Below are 17,830 nucleotides of genomic sequence, written 5' to 3'. Positions count from 1 at the left end.
CAGGGACTCGGGAACTCTTCAACAATCCCCATGTAAACTGACTCTTGTTTTGATGGACATCGCGGAAAATCGATAAGCAATTGATATAAACCAGAATCCATAATGACAAGCAAACGGATGATTTGGATTGATAAACAAAGGGTATGCACAACGAACAAGCAAAAAAAACTGAGAGTGAAATCGACATTATGGGCGTGAGGGGCGAGACGGGAGTGGATATAGAACTTTTATGCACAAGAAAAAAGAACAGATAAACGGGCAGAAATGCTAGGAACGGCAGTGTAGACGGGACGTAGTGCAACGAAGACGGTGAACGTGGAAAAAAAGAAAACAAGCATTTTCGTGAACGGAGACAGAAAGTATATAAGCAAGAACGGGCGTTCGTAAATCCCATGAACAGCAAGTCAATCCCAAAAGGCTCAAAACACAGACGCATACTCGAGGACGTGCATACGTACGCAACGCCGAAGGCCCCTCTTCATTCCATTCACATAAAATCTCGTAAATGTTGATCCACAGACACTCTTCCGCTGTCGCAGGCGTCCATGCGTCGCAGAGGCACCAGGTCCACATGTCGAACAGCAGGGCAGACCGATCCCGGGCACACATTGCGGAACGAACACAACGGAAGACGGATTCCTCAAGCCCACTCGACAGCATAGGCGCCCATTTGTGGCAAACCGCCAACGCTGCGACGAATGGCATCACCAAGGAACAGGAACACCACAGGCACGACATCGATCGCGCCCCTGGGATCGCCGCGCGCAAGGAACACGCGCGAGCTACAGATAGAACACCGGTGGGGAACTCGGGGGTGGCTGATGGGGACGCACGACACCGCGCAGACGCAGAGTGGCACTCGTCTGTGAAAACTGGAAAGAATTCGAAAAGGGGACTATGCATTCCAAAGCGTGTAGCCCAAGAAAAGGATGCGACGTAATATTCAAAACCGACAAATGATGCACAGCGAATCGATGATACCGAACGAGGCGGCATGATGCAGCGCCTCTGCGTCTATGAGGGGAACGGATTCATGCAATCATTAGCGGTGGGAGTGCAGAGTGCGGTGGTGGCGTGTAAGGCCAGCAGGCCAGCAGGGGAGCCGTGCGCGTGAAGGGCGAGTGGGTAATGGTGGAGAGGACGCGAGCGAAAATCTGGGTTGATACAATATCGACACGTAGTGCGGCATTATCACCATGCTAGTGGGTTGGGCCGCCGCCGGACCGGAGCTTGGAGAAGGTAAAGTCGAGTTGAAGAAGGTTGAGGGGTCGTCAAGGGGGTAACCGCAAGGTGCCGGGGAAGAGCGAAGTGAAGCCAGACACTATCAATCTCAGGGGCGAGGAGAACAGGCCCAGGGGGATTTGCGCCCATTCGAACAGGCACGCATGCGGTCATTCACCGGTGTTGAAGCCACGCCCAGGACCCTGAGACCTTTTACGACCCGAATGAGCTGGATACGATGCGCCGATATGAACATGAGGGGAGATGCGGGTAAGTATAACACAAAGCAATTCAGATAGTTATGTGTAAGGGCGGATGCAGGAAGGGCGAGCCGGGTTTCATAGCATGTAGCGGACGGGCATCAAGGACAGGATGACCATGAGACCTCGCTCGCGAGCAGATATTTGGATGAGCGAAAAATTGGCAGGGCTGAGAATAAGGGAAAGATAGATGATGCAAACGAAAATGACCATGATTGGGGAATGCTTCGTGCTATAGTAGCCGCGACTGCTTCAGATGCCGCCGTACGACCATGTCCCGTACTGTGTCATGATTCAGTGAGTCTCGCAGTAGGACAGACGAGAACACAGAGACGCACCGCTGGCAAGAATACCCGCCGTCGTGCTCGTGTCGGTGACCGACGTGCAGAAGCCGTAAAATTTGCGCGGGAGGGGCGAGTATTCGCGGTGTATCGCACTAAACTTGCTCCGGAAGTCTAAAGGGTGACGCGTGACGCGAATGCCAAGCGAAGCCAGCGGCGAGAAGAACGCCACCCCGCGTGATCCAGGCCAGCGCAGAACACGTAAGAAGACGCAGCACAGAAGCGGCAGGAAAGAAGCATCCATGAAAGAAGAAAAGAAGTCAGCATCAGGGAATCACGGAGAGAACACATTCAGTCCGCGACACCGATCGAACCCGTGGTTCACGTTCAATCCACGACGGCGTGCAACAAGCACAGCACGCAAGTATGCAAGGAAGGGCGACTTACATTTTGACGCGCTCTCGAGATCGTTAGCACGCTCGCCGTACGAACGGACGTATTTGCTCAGCCGCACACCCGAGCGCAGCTTCGCCTCCATGATATCGCACTTGTTCAGGAACAGCACGAGCTCGACGTTCGCCAGGAGCTTGTTCGCGCAGATGGATTTCCAGAGCAGCACGCTGTCCTCCTGTATGCAGCGTCGTGAGCATAAGACGAGGGTGGGGGCAGATGCGGAGGACACGCACCAGACGATTAACGCTCCTGTCCTCGGCGAGGACCTGGTCGAAGCCGGATATCGGCGCAAGGAAGATGATCGCGTCCACTGTCAACGGGAGGGAGATCCGCACCACGTTAGCTTAGCGCACGGCACCGAATGGAAGCTAGGAGGCTGATCGAATTTGCTAGACTCACCATCATCGAAGAATGGAATCCATGTTGCTGTGTGGACCCACCAAGTCAGCTTCTCTGTCTTCGAACGAATTACGCCGCGCAGAGTATGGAATGCAGCGCATATCCGCGGCGCGCGCGGAGCCGCGGTGGACGTGTTATGGAGGAAACAAATGACGCACCTCGCTGTGATCTCGACCCGCCGACATCAATAATCCGCCATTCGGTTCCGCTCTCGCGTCCTGCTGCCGCCTCCATCTCGAATCGGTATTCGGACACGCCGACGGTCTTGAGTCGTGCACGGAGGACGTCGTCTAGAAGACCAAAAAATGAGACAGAAATGAGAGGGACATGTGGACAGAATGCACCGTCTGATGGTATATACTTCAGCGCCGTTACGCGCTCAATGTCATTCAAGAAACTGTAACGCACACGTCAAATCAGACATGTATGACAAGAGATGAAAGCCAACGCACAATCCAGGAAATTCCTCCAGCCGTATCTTCCGCCTCTTCAGCACCTCGCGCACGAATCGATCGTTCCAGAGCGTCGTGATATCCTGACAACACGCCGCGAGCACCTCCTGCGCTTCGTCCCTCGTCTCCGGTGCATCCCCCTCGCTACTCGGACGCCCGTCATCTTCTTCATCGTGCTGTTGCCCATTTCCCATCCCCCCACGGTTCACCGAACCCTTCCACCTCGTCCCCGGCCTGACAAACACCTCCTGGCCGCGAAATGCGCGCTCGTCGCTCCTGCTCCGCTGCGACCTGTGCCCGTACGTGCTGCTCGCCGACGGGCTGATCCCGGGCGGCGGGGGGAGCGCGAGCGCCTCGTCCTCGCCGGGCGGGACGAGCTTTGCGATGAGCAGCTGCTCGATGTGCCGCAGCGGCGTGAGGCGCATCTTGAGGAACTCGAGCTCCTGCGAAAGCCCGCTGTGGCCGGCGGCGCCGTTGTTGAGCGTGGTGAGCCCGTCCTCGGACTCTTCGCCGCCGCTGTCGATGTGTTGCCGCCGGACGCCGGAGAGCGCGTCGATCATGGTGTGCACGGAGCGGACGATGTTGAGCTGGATGACGCTCCGCCAGAGGACGCGTTCTTCCCGGAAGGCATTGGGTGTGTATAGCCGTTGGAAGTCTGAGTGTGGGGAGCGTGACCACACAGATATGGGGACGCGTCTGATCAGTCAGCGAGTTGGGTACAAGATGGCTATGAAGGACTGACGTCGCAGAGTGGTAGATTTGCCTTAATAATGGGAAGGTAGATAATGTTGAGTGCATAGCGTTCTTGTGTCGAAATGCAAAGTATGACGCACCCGACTCGCTCTGGCCGAGTAGGAGGAGACGAACAACGCGCCTTTTCTTGCGGTCCTGGCGTTCTAGACGTAGGGACTCGTCGATTGCATTGCTGATGCGCTTGGCCTCCGCTTCCTGTGCTACTCGTTGACTGCGCTCCCGTTCTGTTTCGTCCAGGGGCGGTCGGATCGCCTCTTCGAGAGGATCAAAGTCGCCCGAGGGCTTGTAGTTCATGTTCGGCATGAGCGTTCTAGTATGTGCGCGGGTACTCGTGCTTATTGGCGCGACCTGACTCGCTCGGGTAGGTGGAGCGGGAGGGTGAAGCAAAGGAAGAAAAAGAGAGACTGTGAGAGAACAGAGAGGAAAGAGGAGAGAGAGAGAGAGGCTCTGTGGAGGGGAAAGAGGGACGGGAGCAATCCCTGGTTCAGAAAACGGACGGTCAGGCACCTGCTCTCTGCGGCTAAGTATAAAATTCACAGACGCGTCTCCGCCTTGAGCGCTCCCGGTTCACCCAACCTCTTGGCTCCCCGAATAGACAACTTGCCTCCTGACGATCTCTTGTCCAGGCACATGCACATCCTCACTCGGCCCCTCCGCTTTGCCTTCAGCACATAGCCCCTCCAGGACCTGGGCGTCTGCGGCAGGAGGAGGGAGAAGTGGTGAACCGGGCTTTTCCGAATGAACCAATCCGGGGCCAAACTGCAATCAGCCATGGTGTGCCTGAGCATGATCTGGAAATAGGCTTTGCGAACGCAAGGCCGGGTGGGCAAAGTTGCACACTTGGTTTTGGACAGCCAGCGAGCTCCTCAATCCGCAGCAGCATCATTATATCCACGCGCCGTCAGCATGCCGCCGGACTTCCTTCCGGTACATACTCTTTACAGCAACTGCGGCATGTTCCCGGCCTCTACTCCCTTGCTTGATAACCGCATAAGGACCAAACTCGCATTCCCCTTGGACCTTGGATCCCCCTCTGGCCCCCTGGACTTTGCGATTGGCTACAAGTTCTCGTTCCTGACGTACGCCCTGCATCATCATTACAATTCCTTCTCACCACTGTGCAGCACGCATGCTTGGAAGAGAAGCCAAACTCCAATCTGCAATCCGCAATCTTCAGGCATCCTCAGCCCCGACGCTGGTGTGCGGCATGCCCGGCCTGCAAGAGCAGGGTGAGAGCGCCCGCCCTCGTGGCCCACAACATGTCCAATCGCAGCCGCCCGCCCGGCGCTCTGCCATCATGCCGCACTGATCGATGAATGCGAGATAGCGTCTGCGTTCCCACCGCCCTCGTACCCTTCAGTGGTCTTTTTTACGTCGGTCTGCGTGCATGCTCACCACACAGCACCCCCGTTTTTCTTCCTGCATCTCCGTTTTAACCCACTGATCCAAACGCGTCTGCAGGGGCCTGCAGGGAAGCTGCACATGCAGTCATGCATGATGATCGACCACCCCTGCGTATGTCGAGAAAAAGCCACCCCTGCCAACCAGCACACGCTGGATGCGTATGGGTCTCGCCTGTACGTACTACATGTGCGCCTTGAAAAGCCCACGTCCACAAACTTTCGAAGAACTTCTACGTGGAAGTTCTTCTACGGTCGTCCGTGCCTAGAGAGCTAAAAGCGCTGAAGAAAGGCACACGGACGACGATCGTCATAATAGCAGGCACCCCCAGCTACAGCCCCTATCGACGCACGCAAGTTTAGCACTTTCAGGCACAGTGTCGGCGCAACAACGTTTGGGACTCTTCGGTCCCTGCTTAGCCCTCCTTTTGACACGGGGTGTACGTACTTGACTCCGTGCCTGGCGTATCACAATAGCGCATCTGAGAAAACCGGCGGAACACTTTCACAGCGGCGCCACAGTAAGGTTCTGGAATTGTAAGTACGGTCTGCGGCGACTGGACTTTATAGAGATGCTTTTACGGCGTGCGCTAAACCCGGACTTGATTAATAGACTTGGACCTGCAAGGAATTGGACGTGCTATATATACTACTAGAGGGAATGAAACCAGGCACCGCTGACCGTGGAGCGTTGATAAAGTTGAAAGTGCGAGGACCACGTTCCTGTCATAAGGACTGCCCCCGCGGCGATCAGGTATGTAATGGGAGAGTTTGGGATGCAGTAATTGGTTCCATACGGGTATTGGTGTATGCGCGCTAGGAAAGCGTGGAACCTTCGCGGTCAGAGACGCTCATCGGAAGAACGCGCCGATAAGATAACGTGAACGTGGGTGTGCTGTATCAGTGCTGTATGTATGCGTGTACTGTACCTTGCCGGGCGTTCGGCGACTTGAGTGTACTCAGACAAGTAGGTTTGGTGCCTTGAGGAACGCGTTTTGCGTTTAGGCGGCAGGCACCCATTCGAGTTGGTAGTAGTAGCCAGACCGATCGAAGGTTATCGGCCCATATGCATACGTTTTGCATGAACTTTCGCACCATCGGATCTTGGACCAATGCATTGCCGGGTATGTAGTAAGCTCGAGGGTCACACTTCACTTGGAGCTTTGTCTCACCAGCTGACGACGTCTGGGCTGCGTGTTCATACTCGCCGGAGTAACTGATGCCCCTGCTTTCTGAAGATCTGATCATTGATATGATGAAGTCGGCCGGGTCTGTTCTGGTAGGATGACGACACCGACCTTGCATCCCATTCAGAGTATCTCAAAATATCCCCTGGTTCTTCGAACCGAGTTGAATCGATCCAGATCGCTCGATTACGCACGCTTGATCCATCGATCAGGACCAGGCAAGACTCGGCTGACGTTGAGATGCCATGCGGTGAGGAAAACATATGAAACTTGACATCTGGTCAGTTGGACGTCATTGATGCCGCCGGGAAGACCCATGGCCGCTTGGCGCCACAAGCCCAGGTACAGCTCAGGGCGGTTACACACGATTGTACAATGCGGTGCTCGATTGACGGCGAGGATCGATTTGTGGTGGCTCGGGGTTGTTTAGTTGTTGTCATGCACTCCCAATCCCTTCTCTTTCTCGAGTGGATCGTGATGGGGTTCAGTGCATAGCATTATTACGACTCAGTTAGATTACAGCCAAGTTAGCCATCCCTGGGAAACAAATATGCAGGCAACGCGCCGACAACTTATCAACACATGTATTAGCATTGGGAATACAATTTGTAGAATCCCCACCTATATGACAGCAGAGGAACGGTATCCATCACCTGCACGGAACGAGCCGCTTGAGCACGTAAATAAGAATTCTGGCTAGAAGACTAGCCACGGCGTTGCCGCGGTGCGCAGTCAAAGTTCGGTCTTGGCAAGCCCAGTAGCGGCTTGCGCAATAGCGCCTGGGAGTACTTGTGAGTCCCGGATTTTGCTCCTACGACAGCTTACAGCAGTATGTATCGGCTGATGAGTGGGATTGATTGTTTGGGGAATAATGGACTCAAATATCTGGGGTGTCTCTATGCTATCAAGAGGCGTCGACGGGAACAAGGTTATGCTGTAGTTTTGTCGTATATATCCTGGAATAAGAAGATAGCTTATGACTAATAAGTACAACGAAGGCACTCTTCAATTTAGTGTATGGCAGGCAACATTGCCTTTCGGAGGTGAAACATACCAGTGACCCACTCACAAAACCTTCAACACCGAAATATATCCTGAGAGCGGCAGCTCCGGAGTGGACCTACAGTCCAAATTCATACGCCATCGGGTTAGACGGCGATTTTTTCGATAACAACTTGCGCACTACTGAGCGGCACCTTCAATGGCTGAGACGGCGCAACCCCGTCAGCCAATGACCCTTCGGGTCCCGCCGCGCAGCCCGTTCATGTGGGAAGGCGGTATATACACTCTGAGCGCCCGTGAGGATGGCACTATCAAACTCTAACGATTTATAACGCCCTAAACGTTCGTATGACACATGAGCTGTCCAAAAATGAGCTGACATGTGTATGTTGGAACAGGGACGATATGAACGTGAGTGATCGTGGCGAGATAGATGAAGCTAGGAACCATGACAAGAAAAAAGAATCACATGTGTAAGAACATATCCGAGTGGTTGGCCTGAGCTGGTTTGTTTGGCGTCCAGCTGGTAGTGTATTCAATATTGATTCACGAGAACTCATATGTTTTTCTGCCATTTTCATAAAATTGATAGTGGTATCGGAAAACGTAATGTATGTCTACTTTCCCATGTAGCCGGAGGATGACTATGACGATTGATGTTCTTGTTGAGCATTAAGTCGTATATAACATACCGTTGAACCAGTAAACACATTACTCAGGCATCATGGGTCATCCGCGTTGAGCGCTTGAGCCAGAGTGCATCGTTATTCATATTCAAATATTCAACCCGCCGGAAGCATGCCCCGGCGTGGGTTTTGGGTACTGTCGCAACAACAGCAAACTAATCGCTTGCCATGACTCATTGCTTATTTTCCATTAGCATGTGGGCTGCTGCGTGGGCTGTGCGCTCGAGTGCTTGTCATTATTGAGATATAGAGCATTGAATAATAATGAAATGTAACAACCACACGTCGAGGCTCGGGTCTTTTGGAGCGCGCTGGAGCAGCCTTTAGCACAGTTTTGATTGTGTTATTATGAGCTGGGAGAAAGCCGCGGTTCCTCTAGGAGAAAGACTCAAGAACTCCTTGTGCATTTTCCTCTGGTGCACATGGTTGAAAGCCAAGAACTCATTATATCTGTAGACGTGTATAACTGACTACTACATCGTGATCGTCACAAGGCTAGTGTTATTATATATATAAAGGTTTGCAACCTTACAGAGTCAGAAAACTGCTTCAAATTGCGGATGGGATGGCTTCAATGTCTGGTTTGTATGAGAATCGATGTTCGCCCAAGGGTTGCCGTTTGATCAAAGTTAGTTTAGGCAAGTTCAACCAATATCACAATCTTAGCGAGAATTGGTTGTTCATCAAAGTCAACTTCCCGCTCACAGTTGGCGATTCAAGAGTTTAATAAGCTTGGACTTTGGATTGGCGCTGAAGTCTCTCGTACGTAGGCGCATGTCGGCCGAGGAAGTCCAGTATGCGAGTCGGAAGATCGGTCCGATAGTAAGAGTGTAACCTGGCATCGATCCCGTGTGCGAGTGGCAAAACGTATCTTGATATTTTCTTGCTCAATGTATGTGTCGTTATGCTGTCAGACTAATACTCAGAACATCATCAAGCTGGATGAGCCAAGCATTGCAGAACATATGAAAGTTGAACTTCGGCTCAACTTCGGCTTTGTTGCCTAGCGCGTGGGAAGATAGGGGGATATTGTCAAATAAGGCAGGCAAATTGACTCATGCGGGAAACGTGAATGGCGTGCCTTCGCCCCCTCTCCATGCACTTTCATACGACTCTGCCCCATCTTTCCTTTGAAAACGCCCCCGGGGCGACGAAGTTCTCTGCGGAACCCTGTTTTTCCAAATCGCCACATCCTCCTTCAAGCTAACATCTGAAAAGCCAGCTGGGTAGCTACGCGACGCGACGTGACCTTTAAGCCTGAAGATTTAACTGAACAGTCGACATGGCCGCCATTATCGAGCCTATACAGGAGGCATCATCGCCTCTGACAGTGTCCTCCACTCTTGACGGAGTCTCCTTGGACGCCCTTCCAGTCCTACGTCCAAACTGCCCGAAAGGGGATGCACCGTGGATTATACAGAAGTTTGGAGGGACAAGTGTAGGCAAGTTTGCCGTCGAGATCGCACGAGATGTAGTGTCGTACGTCATGCATTCATTTCCTGACGCCCGTTTTTCATATCTGATGTCTTTCACGCGAAAGGACGCACTGCACCACAAACAAGATCGCCATCGTCTGTTCCGCGCGCTCCGGATCAACCAAGGCACTCGGGACGACCAACCTACTGCTACGTGCAGCGTCCGAGGCGATCCAGAGACCCTCGAAGACCTCTCTTGGCTCGGCTACCCCGGTGACCAGCGGTATCTTCGGAAGGATACCCGTCAGCACGCCTGGCACTCCGGGCGCTAATACTCCTCGAGCGCGAAGTCACTCGTCCCCGCGTTCATCATCCCCCTTGTTTGGCTTGACACCGGCTTCGCCACCACAGGGTGAATCGGAGGGTTCGTTTAATGTCACTGTGGATCTGATCAAAAGCGAGCATTTCACGGCCGCCCGCGCTGTCATCAAGAATGAGGCCATCTTGGAGGAGCTGGAGGCGGAGGTTGAGCGAGATTGCGAGTGGTTGAGGAACTTCTTGTCCGCTGCCCAGGTCTGTCCCTCTTCCTTAAAGGTCATTGATGACTAATTGACAAGGTTCTCGTTAGATCGTGGATGAGATCTCGCCTCGTTCCCGGGATAGCATCATTGGTCTCGGCGAGAAGCTTGGCTGTAAAGTTATGACTGCGGTTCTGCGGGATCAGGTAAGTAGTGCCTCGATGTTCCGTTCCTTTCCCAGTCATGGCGTATACGTAGGGTATAGATGCCGAATACGTCTCGTTAGAGGATGTCGTTCCAGCATCGGATGACATCAATTCGGGCGAGGGCTCGCTGGGACAGGCATTCTACGATGGTGTCGCCGAAGCTGTTGGCGCACGTATACTGCAATGCGGATCGCGTGTCGCCGTTGTGACTGGTGTGTATCCTAGCAATCGTGCTGCACTGAACGTCGTTGAGCATCTTTCCTAGGATTCTTCGGTCCCGTTCCGGGCTCTCTGCTCCGTCAAGTTGGGAGGGGGTATACGGATCTGCTGTCTGCGCTCCTCGCCGTAGGCGTACGCGCTTCTGAGCTGCAGATCTGGAAAGAGGTCGACGGGATCTTCACTGCTGACCCTCGGAAAGTTGTTACTGCTCGCCTTATACCCGTCATCTCCCCGGAAGAGGCTGCAGAGTTGACGTACTACGGTAGTGAGGTCGTGCATCCCTTCACTATGGAGCAGGTAAACCGCACACTTGCCCTTTTTCTTGTTATTTTGCTAACGCCTAGGAATTTCATGTAGGTCACTCGCAGGAAGATACCCATCCGTATCAAAAACGTCAACAACCCACTCGGTGGAGGGACCCTCATCCACCCCGACCCGGAGAAGCAAGCAGCGGCCCGACCTCCCATGTCTGACACGCCCGGGCGAACGGGCGGACGCCCCGGGTTCAGCGAGCCCATCTCGGCTTCTTCATTGACGCTCGAGGGGCTCGGCATAGCTTCCGACGCGGCACACCGCCAGAAGCGCCTGCCGACGGCGGTGACTATTAAGGAGCGCATCGTCGTGCTCAACGTGAACTCGAATCGCAAAAGCGTGTCGCACGGTTTTCTAGCGCGGATATTCGGCACGCTGGATCGGTATGGCGTCGTTGTGGATCTGATCAGCACGAGCGAGGTGCACGTCAGTATGGCGATCGAGGATGGGCTGGGTGGACGTGTCATTGACAGGCTTGTCACGGATCTGCATCAGCTCGGAACCGTGCGTTCCGGCCCTTTCTTGCAGAACGAGTACGTGCTGAGCCAACTTTGCAGGTGTCGATGGTGCGCGACATGGCGATCCTCTCACTCGTCGGAAAGCAGATGCGCAACATGATCGGTATCTCGGGGCGCATGTTCACCACGCTCGCGCAGGGGAACGTCAACATCGAGATGATCAGCCAGGGTGCGAGCGAGATCAACATCTCGTGTGTCATCAAGGGCTCGGACGCAGTCAAGGCTCTCAACCTTATACATCAAAGTTGCTTGCAGATCAAGCCGGAAGGGGAGAAGGGGAGAGGTGCGCACTTGTCGTTTCTTTCGACGTTTGATATCGCTTATGATTTCCATGCAGTTGGACCTTGGTTCTTCTGAATGATTTAGATCACTATTTATTCATGGGTTCGGTACGCATGCCATTTTGCGGAGACGTCAGCTACAGGTTAATTCGATGTTGACCGTGTAGGATCCAACCTCGGACTGCTCGAGCGTTCAAAAGTAGGGACACGTGCCAATATAGTTCAACTCTATAGCACGAAAACGCTGTTACATCTATCTATTCACAGTGGGCGGGGCTGTAATATCTCTTCTCCATATTTGTTGTATTTATCATTTTCCTATATTTATGTTGGTTTTGTCGTGCGGGCTGTTTGCTGAGACTCACTCTTACGACCTTAGAAAAGGCACGCCCAGCAAGACTGGTGCGGACATCGAACTTCTGAACATCAAATACACATCTGGACATCTGAGTCCGAAGAGGATATAATACGTGCTAGGGACACGTGTGTCATTGTCCTTCGTCCAGAGACTACCATGAGTACGGACTCCGCCTCTGAACACAACAAGTTCATCCTCGAAACGGAGAGTCAAATCAGGTCACACTTCAAAAAGCCTGAGCGCGAACTCAGACGCTATCTTGAAAAGACTTTTGCCAAGATCTCGGATGCTCGTTGCAACATCACATTTCGCTCCATCTTTTTGGTACGATAAGCCCTCCGTTGGATATAGTTGGCTGTTCGTTCACCATGTATTGAAGCGCTGTCTCATCGAAAGATTCGGGGAGGCCAGCAAAGCAGATCCACCCGAGCCGGGCGATTCAGACCAGACCGAGTCCGGGTGGGACGGGTTCGCTAAAGCCTGCGCCCATGGTGGTCTAGCGATGAAATCATTATTGGAGACATTCAAGCATGAAGAGGTAACAGATCTCAGGGAAGAAGATTCGCGCGAAATGACCGTGCCATTCATGATAATGAAGGTGTTCGAACTCCTCCTGTCGTCTGGTGACCCCGACGAGCGTATCGTCCTACATGTGACGCTTCTGGGAAATGGCTACGTTGGCCTACTCTTGCATGTAGGTCATTTGATAACATGTGTATCTCGAACAACGTTCCACGTTCTGAGATATGCTGACTTTTAATTTTTGAAGAATCTACAACGTGGCCCGCTCGTCTCTCAGCTAATCGCCTCTCAGAGACTAGAGAGCCTCGCAAAAGACGCATTTCTATTCAACAAGATGGATCCGTCTACTGCTGCCCTTATCTTGGAACCCCTCTTTCTCTGTGCTTTGCGAGATCCAAAAGCATGTTCAGGGCAGCTGGGAAAGCCATGCGTACATTGGCAGCGCCAGCTGGATCACGAGCTAGAGGACATCGGTTTATGGGACCGAAATGAAGACACTCGTAGATGCATGGCTACACGTCTGTTCGGGCGGGTTCAGGAGCAAGTTATCAAAGCACCCCTCAAGCTTTTAACAATGCCACCGCTCCCTCCCCCGGACTTTCGCCTCGCCGTTGTCAAATGCAAACCGATTATCCTCGATCTTTTGCTCGATTGTACACTACTGGAACGTCCAAGGTATTATCCGGAGTCCAATGTGGTTTACTTGGCTTGCTCTACTATCGTCTCGTTGCTGGACCATTCTTCCTACATTATACCAGGTATTTCAATACCAGTCGACCGGGCATTTCCTTCACGCGATTCCAGGTCTATTTCTCAAGCTCTGCAGATCTTGACATCTCGTCATGAGTGGTCAGAGCGGATTATCGATGCGTACTCAAACCTTGAGGATGAGGGTGATATCACAGTGATACCAGAGTAAGTCCACCTAGCCTACTGTATGTGACTGTCACGATTTCTCTGACAAGGTCTCAATAATATAGGGATATCCGTAACCTCGACGATATACTTCCTCACGAGGCAGAGAGGGAGAAGAGGATACATCAAAGTCTCGTGAAAAAGCCCGATACACGTGGTTTGTTCGCAGTCCATCATGACAGGAAATCTATTCTAACTCCCAACTAAATCCCCTGTAGCAAAATCCCGTTTCTGCCTTCTTCGGCTTATATCGATCATCACTCATACGGCTGACGTCTGTGGCGTCAGAAATGTTCAGGTCGAGTCATTCTTGCGTGTTGGTTACAAAGCTATGAGTAAAGTAGAACATACCGAAGGTCAACGTGGACAGAATGTACCGGCACTACCTCCCTCGCAAGGTACAGGGAAAGATGTCATTGACGAAGAAACTGGCACTATCCTTCCGCCGTCGGAGACCTTTTTGGGCGCGATCACTCTAATGCGCCTACTTGTAGTCCTCGCGCAGCGTAATGCCTTGGATAGTATTCAGCTTCTTCGAAGTCCCCCAGATGGACTATCCTCCTTAACTTCTCTCAATCATATCCAGCAAATTACTCATCCAGACATTATCCATCGTACCATCAACATCGCTCTCGTCAGGTCGTGGGACCAACTTGACATTGGAAACAAGATCGCAAGCTCACTCAGAAGTACACTCGCCAGCAGCTGCGCATGCCGTGCCTACAGAAACGCGGCCGAGCTGGCTGCAACTATCGTTGCTCTCGACAATCACACGGGAGGGCGGTATGCAACAGAAACAACTGGCTCACGGAGATTGCTAGCCGGGGCTCTAGGAAACGCAGCGCACACATGGATATACCTAGATCGTTGGAAAGAGGCGTACTTCTGCGCGCTGGCAGCAGTTGAGGCTGCAGAAGACCCTTTTGTCGCGCAGGCACTTGGTCAAAACGTCGTAGAAAAGAACAAGCTTCGACTTCAGGAAGCAAAGGACGGGCTAGATACGTACGGGGATCTAAAGTACAGACACGTATTGCGCTAACAGCGATAGAGTAACCACTTTCGCGTAGGGTTTGGAATCAGAACCTCCGAGTCATGCTGAATACTGTGGCTGTATTGATTCTACTATACTAGAGTAAGATGTATTTTAGTACATTTCACGGTGTTGTAACCAGGTTTCAGGAAATCCTCCAGAACATCTAGTGAAAGAAGCACTATCTAACAAAATAATGAACAAATGACACAAATTAGCGCACTGTTCAGATCCAAAAGTTCCGATCACTGTTATGAGTCGGAAAGCCGTCCTGGGGTCGGTATCAAATTACTCGGTGAGACGGTCAGTCCTGGAGAAGACGACGACGAGAGTACTCGTACAGTAAGGATGAGTGACTACGAACACGTGCGAACACGCTATGTACTGACTACGCTGGCCATGCTGGCCCTAAACTATTGCATCGTCCCTTCCTCAAGGCTCGGACCGACCTCCCTAGTCCATTGGGAGACGTTGGAGGGACTTCCCGCATTGAAAAGCAGTGCTGGGGACTACAGGCGCCGGTGTATCCTACGTACACGTGTTCGGTGATAGTAAGTGCCGTGAAATATTTGGCCGCCTGAGAGTTTACTCACGGACGACCACCACGCACAGCCATGACTACGGAGCACACCACCGCCAAATCCAGCGACAAATACGACAAGATGGAGAGTCAGATCAACCTAGGCTTGAAATATCGTGAACCAAAGCTCTCAGAGTACTTGCTCGAGAGCTTTTCCATGATTGCCGATCCAAGTTGCAGTCCGGTTTTTCGCTCGACGTTTCTGGTATGGAAACATTTTTGCTACACGAATGACCACTCTAACTCTAGATATCAAAAGGCATGCGTTGCAGAGCGTATTTCTGCAGGAAAAGATACGATGGAGCGACTTGTGGTCGCATCCCCGGGAAACCCGGTTCATTGGGATGCCTTTGCTAGAACATGTGTGCAGATTGGCCTCATAGAGTCGGCGATGAAGATCTTCACCTTACGCAATCAGATTGTAACGGTGTATGTTGAGAAGTAGCCACCGCTGACCCGTTGTCTCATTTCACCGTGGTGGATGCGGTGATCGACATCCTTTCGGCTTTTGGTAGCTCTCAAGATCATGCAATGCTATACGACAGGCTTCTGGAAAACAATTACATCGATCTCTGCTTACATGTTGGTGAAAAAAACTCGCATTATAGGAAGGATTCTGACTCTTGTTGGAATAGACCCTTGAACATGGTGCGCTTCTCTCTCAGATTGAGGCGGCAGAAAGGCTAGAACGTCTAGCCGTTGGGGTGGCTGTGGCCCAAAAGGTTCCTCCGTCTATAGCTGCACGAGCCTTGGAAGGTCTTTGCCTCTGCGTACTTAGGGATCCACAAGCCAGCTTAGGACAGCTGGACAAGTCATCCATGGAATGGCAACGTAAATATGACACGGAGCTAGAGATGTCCGGCTTATGGGACCAAGATGCACAGACTCGCAGGGCGATGGAGGCACGTCTGTTTGGGCGCGTACAGGAGCACGCTATGAGAGCAGCTCACAAATTCGTGACGGGATCTCCGGTAGTACTCCCTCCGGAGTTTCGCCTTGCCGTCCTGAAGTGTAGGCCAAACATTCTGGACTGCCTGCTGGATTGCATGTTACTGGAGCGCCCAAAGTTCTTTCCTGAGTCCATTATGGGCTTCTTGACATGCAGTACTCTGAGCGCGTTGTTTAGTTGCCCGTTGTACAGCATACCCGGAGTTCCTACGCCGAATGATGGCACGTTTCTTTCACGGGGCTTCAAGTCTGTCTCTCAAGCATTGCAAATCCTTACCGCGCAAAAGGAATGGTCAGAGAGGATCATTGGCGCGTACCTGAAACTCGAGGATGAGGAAGACCTCGCACCAAGCATCGCACTTCGAGAGTACGTTCAACCGACTTGCATTATTTTGCAGCGCAACTCACGCACAATCATAAATTGTTCATACAGGAATATCCGCAACCTTGATGTCTTACTTCCCGAGGATCCTGGAAGGAAGAAATTTTACGATGATGTCATGAAGAATCTCGGTATGTGATACACTCATGTAATACAAGCTAGCGGTGCGCATAGTCTCAATTGTATCAGCCAGGTCCCGCGTCTTTGTTCTTGAACTTATTTCATCACTGGCTTTCGCTGCGGACCTTTGTGGCGTCAAGAATGTCGAGATAGAGTCATTGCTACAGCTTGCTTATGGAGCTATCAAGGAATCAAGAGGCGCATTTGTCGAAAAGCTCACACCACTCTTGCATCCACCAACAAATCCTTCAGAGACGGAGCACATTAGAAGCCAACTCAATCTGCTTCTTTCTGTTCCGGAAAACGCAATGGGGGGAATTACTTTGATGCGCCTACTGGGTGTTCTGGCGCAACGCAGCTCTCTGAACAGCATACAACTCCTACAAAAGATGCCGGATGGATTGTCTTCTTCCACTTCCCTAGCCCAGCTTCAGCAGATCACACATCCTGAAGTCATCCGGCGCGTCATTAGAATCTGCCTCAAATATGCGCAGGCGCAGATCCTCAAAGGAAACAAGTTCGGTGGCCTGAAAGCTGTCATTGCCAGCGCTTGCGCATCTAGACCTTACCGAACGGCGGCTGAGCTTTCTTCGGCGATAATATCCTTCAGCAACCATGCTGGAGAATCTTTCGTCAGTGAATCACATAGCGCAAGACCCTTGCTTTTGAGGGCGTTAGGGAACACAGCGCACACGAGTACTAGTTTGCAGCGCCGGAAGATGGCGTGCTTCTGTGCGTTGGCAGCTGTCAAGGTAGCAGAAGACATGACAGATAGCAAGGAAGTCGGTCCTGCTGTTATTCCTGACCTTCGTCGCCGAGTTCAAAAGACAAAGAAGGAGCTGGAGACGCATGGGGATGACCAGGCCCGATACATGTAGAAATTCGAGGTCGCTAGGGCTCGCGACGACCCACACCGCGTTTGTCCCGGGCAAGGGGAGGGTGCCCGACTCGGAAGGAAAATCGCTTGAAGATTACGACTAGCTACGACATGATTGTACATGCTACGAAATATCGGATATAACAAGATAATCTACGACACGTCAGCGCGAGATGAGAACACTAATTCCAACAATACATACCTTCGTAGGCGATATATAACAAGTTCGACGTTTTGATGACAAGCCGCATGTTCTTGCTGCTTGACTCGATCTTAGACTGCTTGGCTGAACGCGTGATATCTAGCTGCGCTGAGGAATTCCGAGGCTTTCCCCTATTCTCGATTAATCAATCGTATCTACAAGCAGATGGTCGGCTTTTGTTTGCCATTGCTTGGTTGTAGACTCCTGTGCTCTTCACAGCACCCCCACTCGCTGCTCCGAAAGACTGAATGCAGGACCGGGGAAATGACCCAAATCACACTTCCGCACCCGTTTACGAACCGATGTTAAATGTGGGCCGCGTCAGCTCATGCC

The 17,830-nt window shown here is 52.1% G+C and overlaps 6 protein-coding genes across 6 annotated transcripts; 5 read left to right on the top strand and 1 right to left on the bottom strand.

Annotated features, from left to right (window-relative positions):
- The first annotated feature begins 63 nt into the window (after positions 1-63).
- CONPUDRAFT_140480 (uncharacterized protein) lies at positions 64-1,137 on the top strand. The gene has a single exon (XM_007777171.1). It carries the CDS (start codon positions 506-508, stop codon positions 938-940), a length of 435 nt encoding a protein of 144 aa, XP_007775361.1. The 5' UTR covers positions 64-505; the 3' UTR covers positions 941-1,137.
- A 4-nt stretch (positions 1,138-1,141) lies between these two features.
- CONPUDRAFT_113337 (G-alpha-domain-containing protein) lies at positions 1,142-4,227 on the bottom strand. Its single transcript, XM_007777170.1, has 10 exons — positions 3,900-4,227; positions 3,809-3,829; positions 3,067-3,721; positions 2,959-3,011; positions 2,773-2,904; positions 2,615-2,641; positions 2,449-2,525; positions 2,210-2,390; positions 1,820-1,936; positions 1,142-1,763 (listed from the first exon to the last, which is right to left on the bottom strand). Exons 1-10 carry the CDS (start codon positions 4,120-4,122, stop codon positions 1,714-1,716), a joined length of 1,536 nt encoding a protein of 511 aa, XP_007775360.1. The 5' UTR covers positions 4,123-4,227; the 3' UTR covers positions 1,142-1,713.
- A 498-nt stretch (positions 4,228-4,725) lies between these two features.
- On the top strand, positions 4,726-5,128 carry CONPUDRAFT_160047 (uncharacterized protein; the record flags this gene model as incomplete). The annotated part of the gene is made up of 2 exons (XM_007777169.1): positions 4,726-4,898; positions 4,960-5,128. The coding sequence occupies 2 exons, from the start codon at positions 4,726-4,728 to the stop codon at positions 5,126-5,128; spliced, it is 342 nt and encodes a 113-aa protein (XP_007775359.1).
- A 4,248-nt stretch (positions 5,129-9,376) lies between these two features.
- On the top strand, positions 9,377-11,639 carry CONPUDRAFT_160046 (aspartate kinase; the record flags this gene model as incomplete). The annotated part of the gene is made up of 8 exons (XM_007777168.1): positions 9,377-9,573; positions 9,635-10,082; positions 10,138-10,233; positions 10,286-10,445; positions 10,499-10,749; positions 10,810-11,268; positions 11,322-11,565; positions 11,620-11,639. The coding sequence occupies 8 exons, from the start codon at positions 9,377-9,379 to the stop codon at positions 11,637-11,639; spliced, it is 1,875 nt and encodes a 624-aa protein (XP_007775358.1).
- A 438-nt stretch (positions 11,640-12,077) lies between these two features.
- Positions 12,078-14,397, top strand: CONPUDRAFT_160045 (uncharacterized protein; the record flags this gene model as incomplete). The annotated part of the gene is made up of 5 exons (XM_007777167.1): positions 12,078-12,245; positions 12,301-12,615; positions 12,691-13,358; positions 13,424-13,515; positions 13,577-14,397. 5 exons carry the CDS (start codon positions 12,078-12,080, stop codon positions 14,395-14,397), a joined length of 2,064 nt encoding a protein of 687 aa, XP_007775357.1.
- A 1,425-nt stretch (positions 14,398-15,822) lies between these two features.
- On the top strand, positions 15,823-16,437 carry CONPUDRAFT_160044 (uncharacterized protein; the record flags this gene model as incomplete). The annotated part of the gene is made up of 2 exons (XM_007777166.1): positions 15,823-16,283; positions 16,350-16,437. The coding sequence occupies 2 exons, from the start codon at positions 15,823-15,825 to the stop codon at positions 16,435-16,437; spliced, it is 549 nt and encodes a 182-aa protein (XP_007775356.1).
- Between the last annotated feature and the right edge of the window lie 1,393 nt (positions 16,438-17,830).

The sequence above is a fragment of the Coniophora puteana genome, assembly GCF_000271625.1.
Source record: "Coniophora puteana RWD-64-598 SS2 unplaced genomic scaffold CONPUscaffold_20, whole genome shotgun sequence".
Lineage (NCBI taxonomy): Eukaryota > Fungi > Basidiomycota > Agaricomycetes > Boletales > Coniophoraceae > Coniophora > Coniophora puteana.
This window is presented reverse-complemented; position numbering and strand designations above follow the sequence as displayed.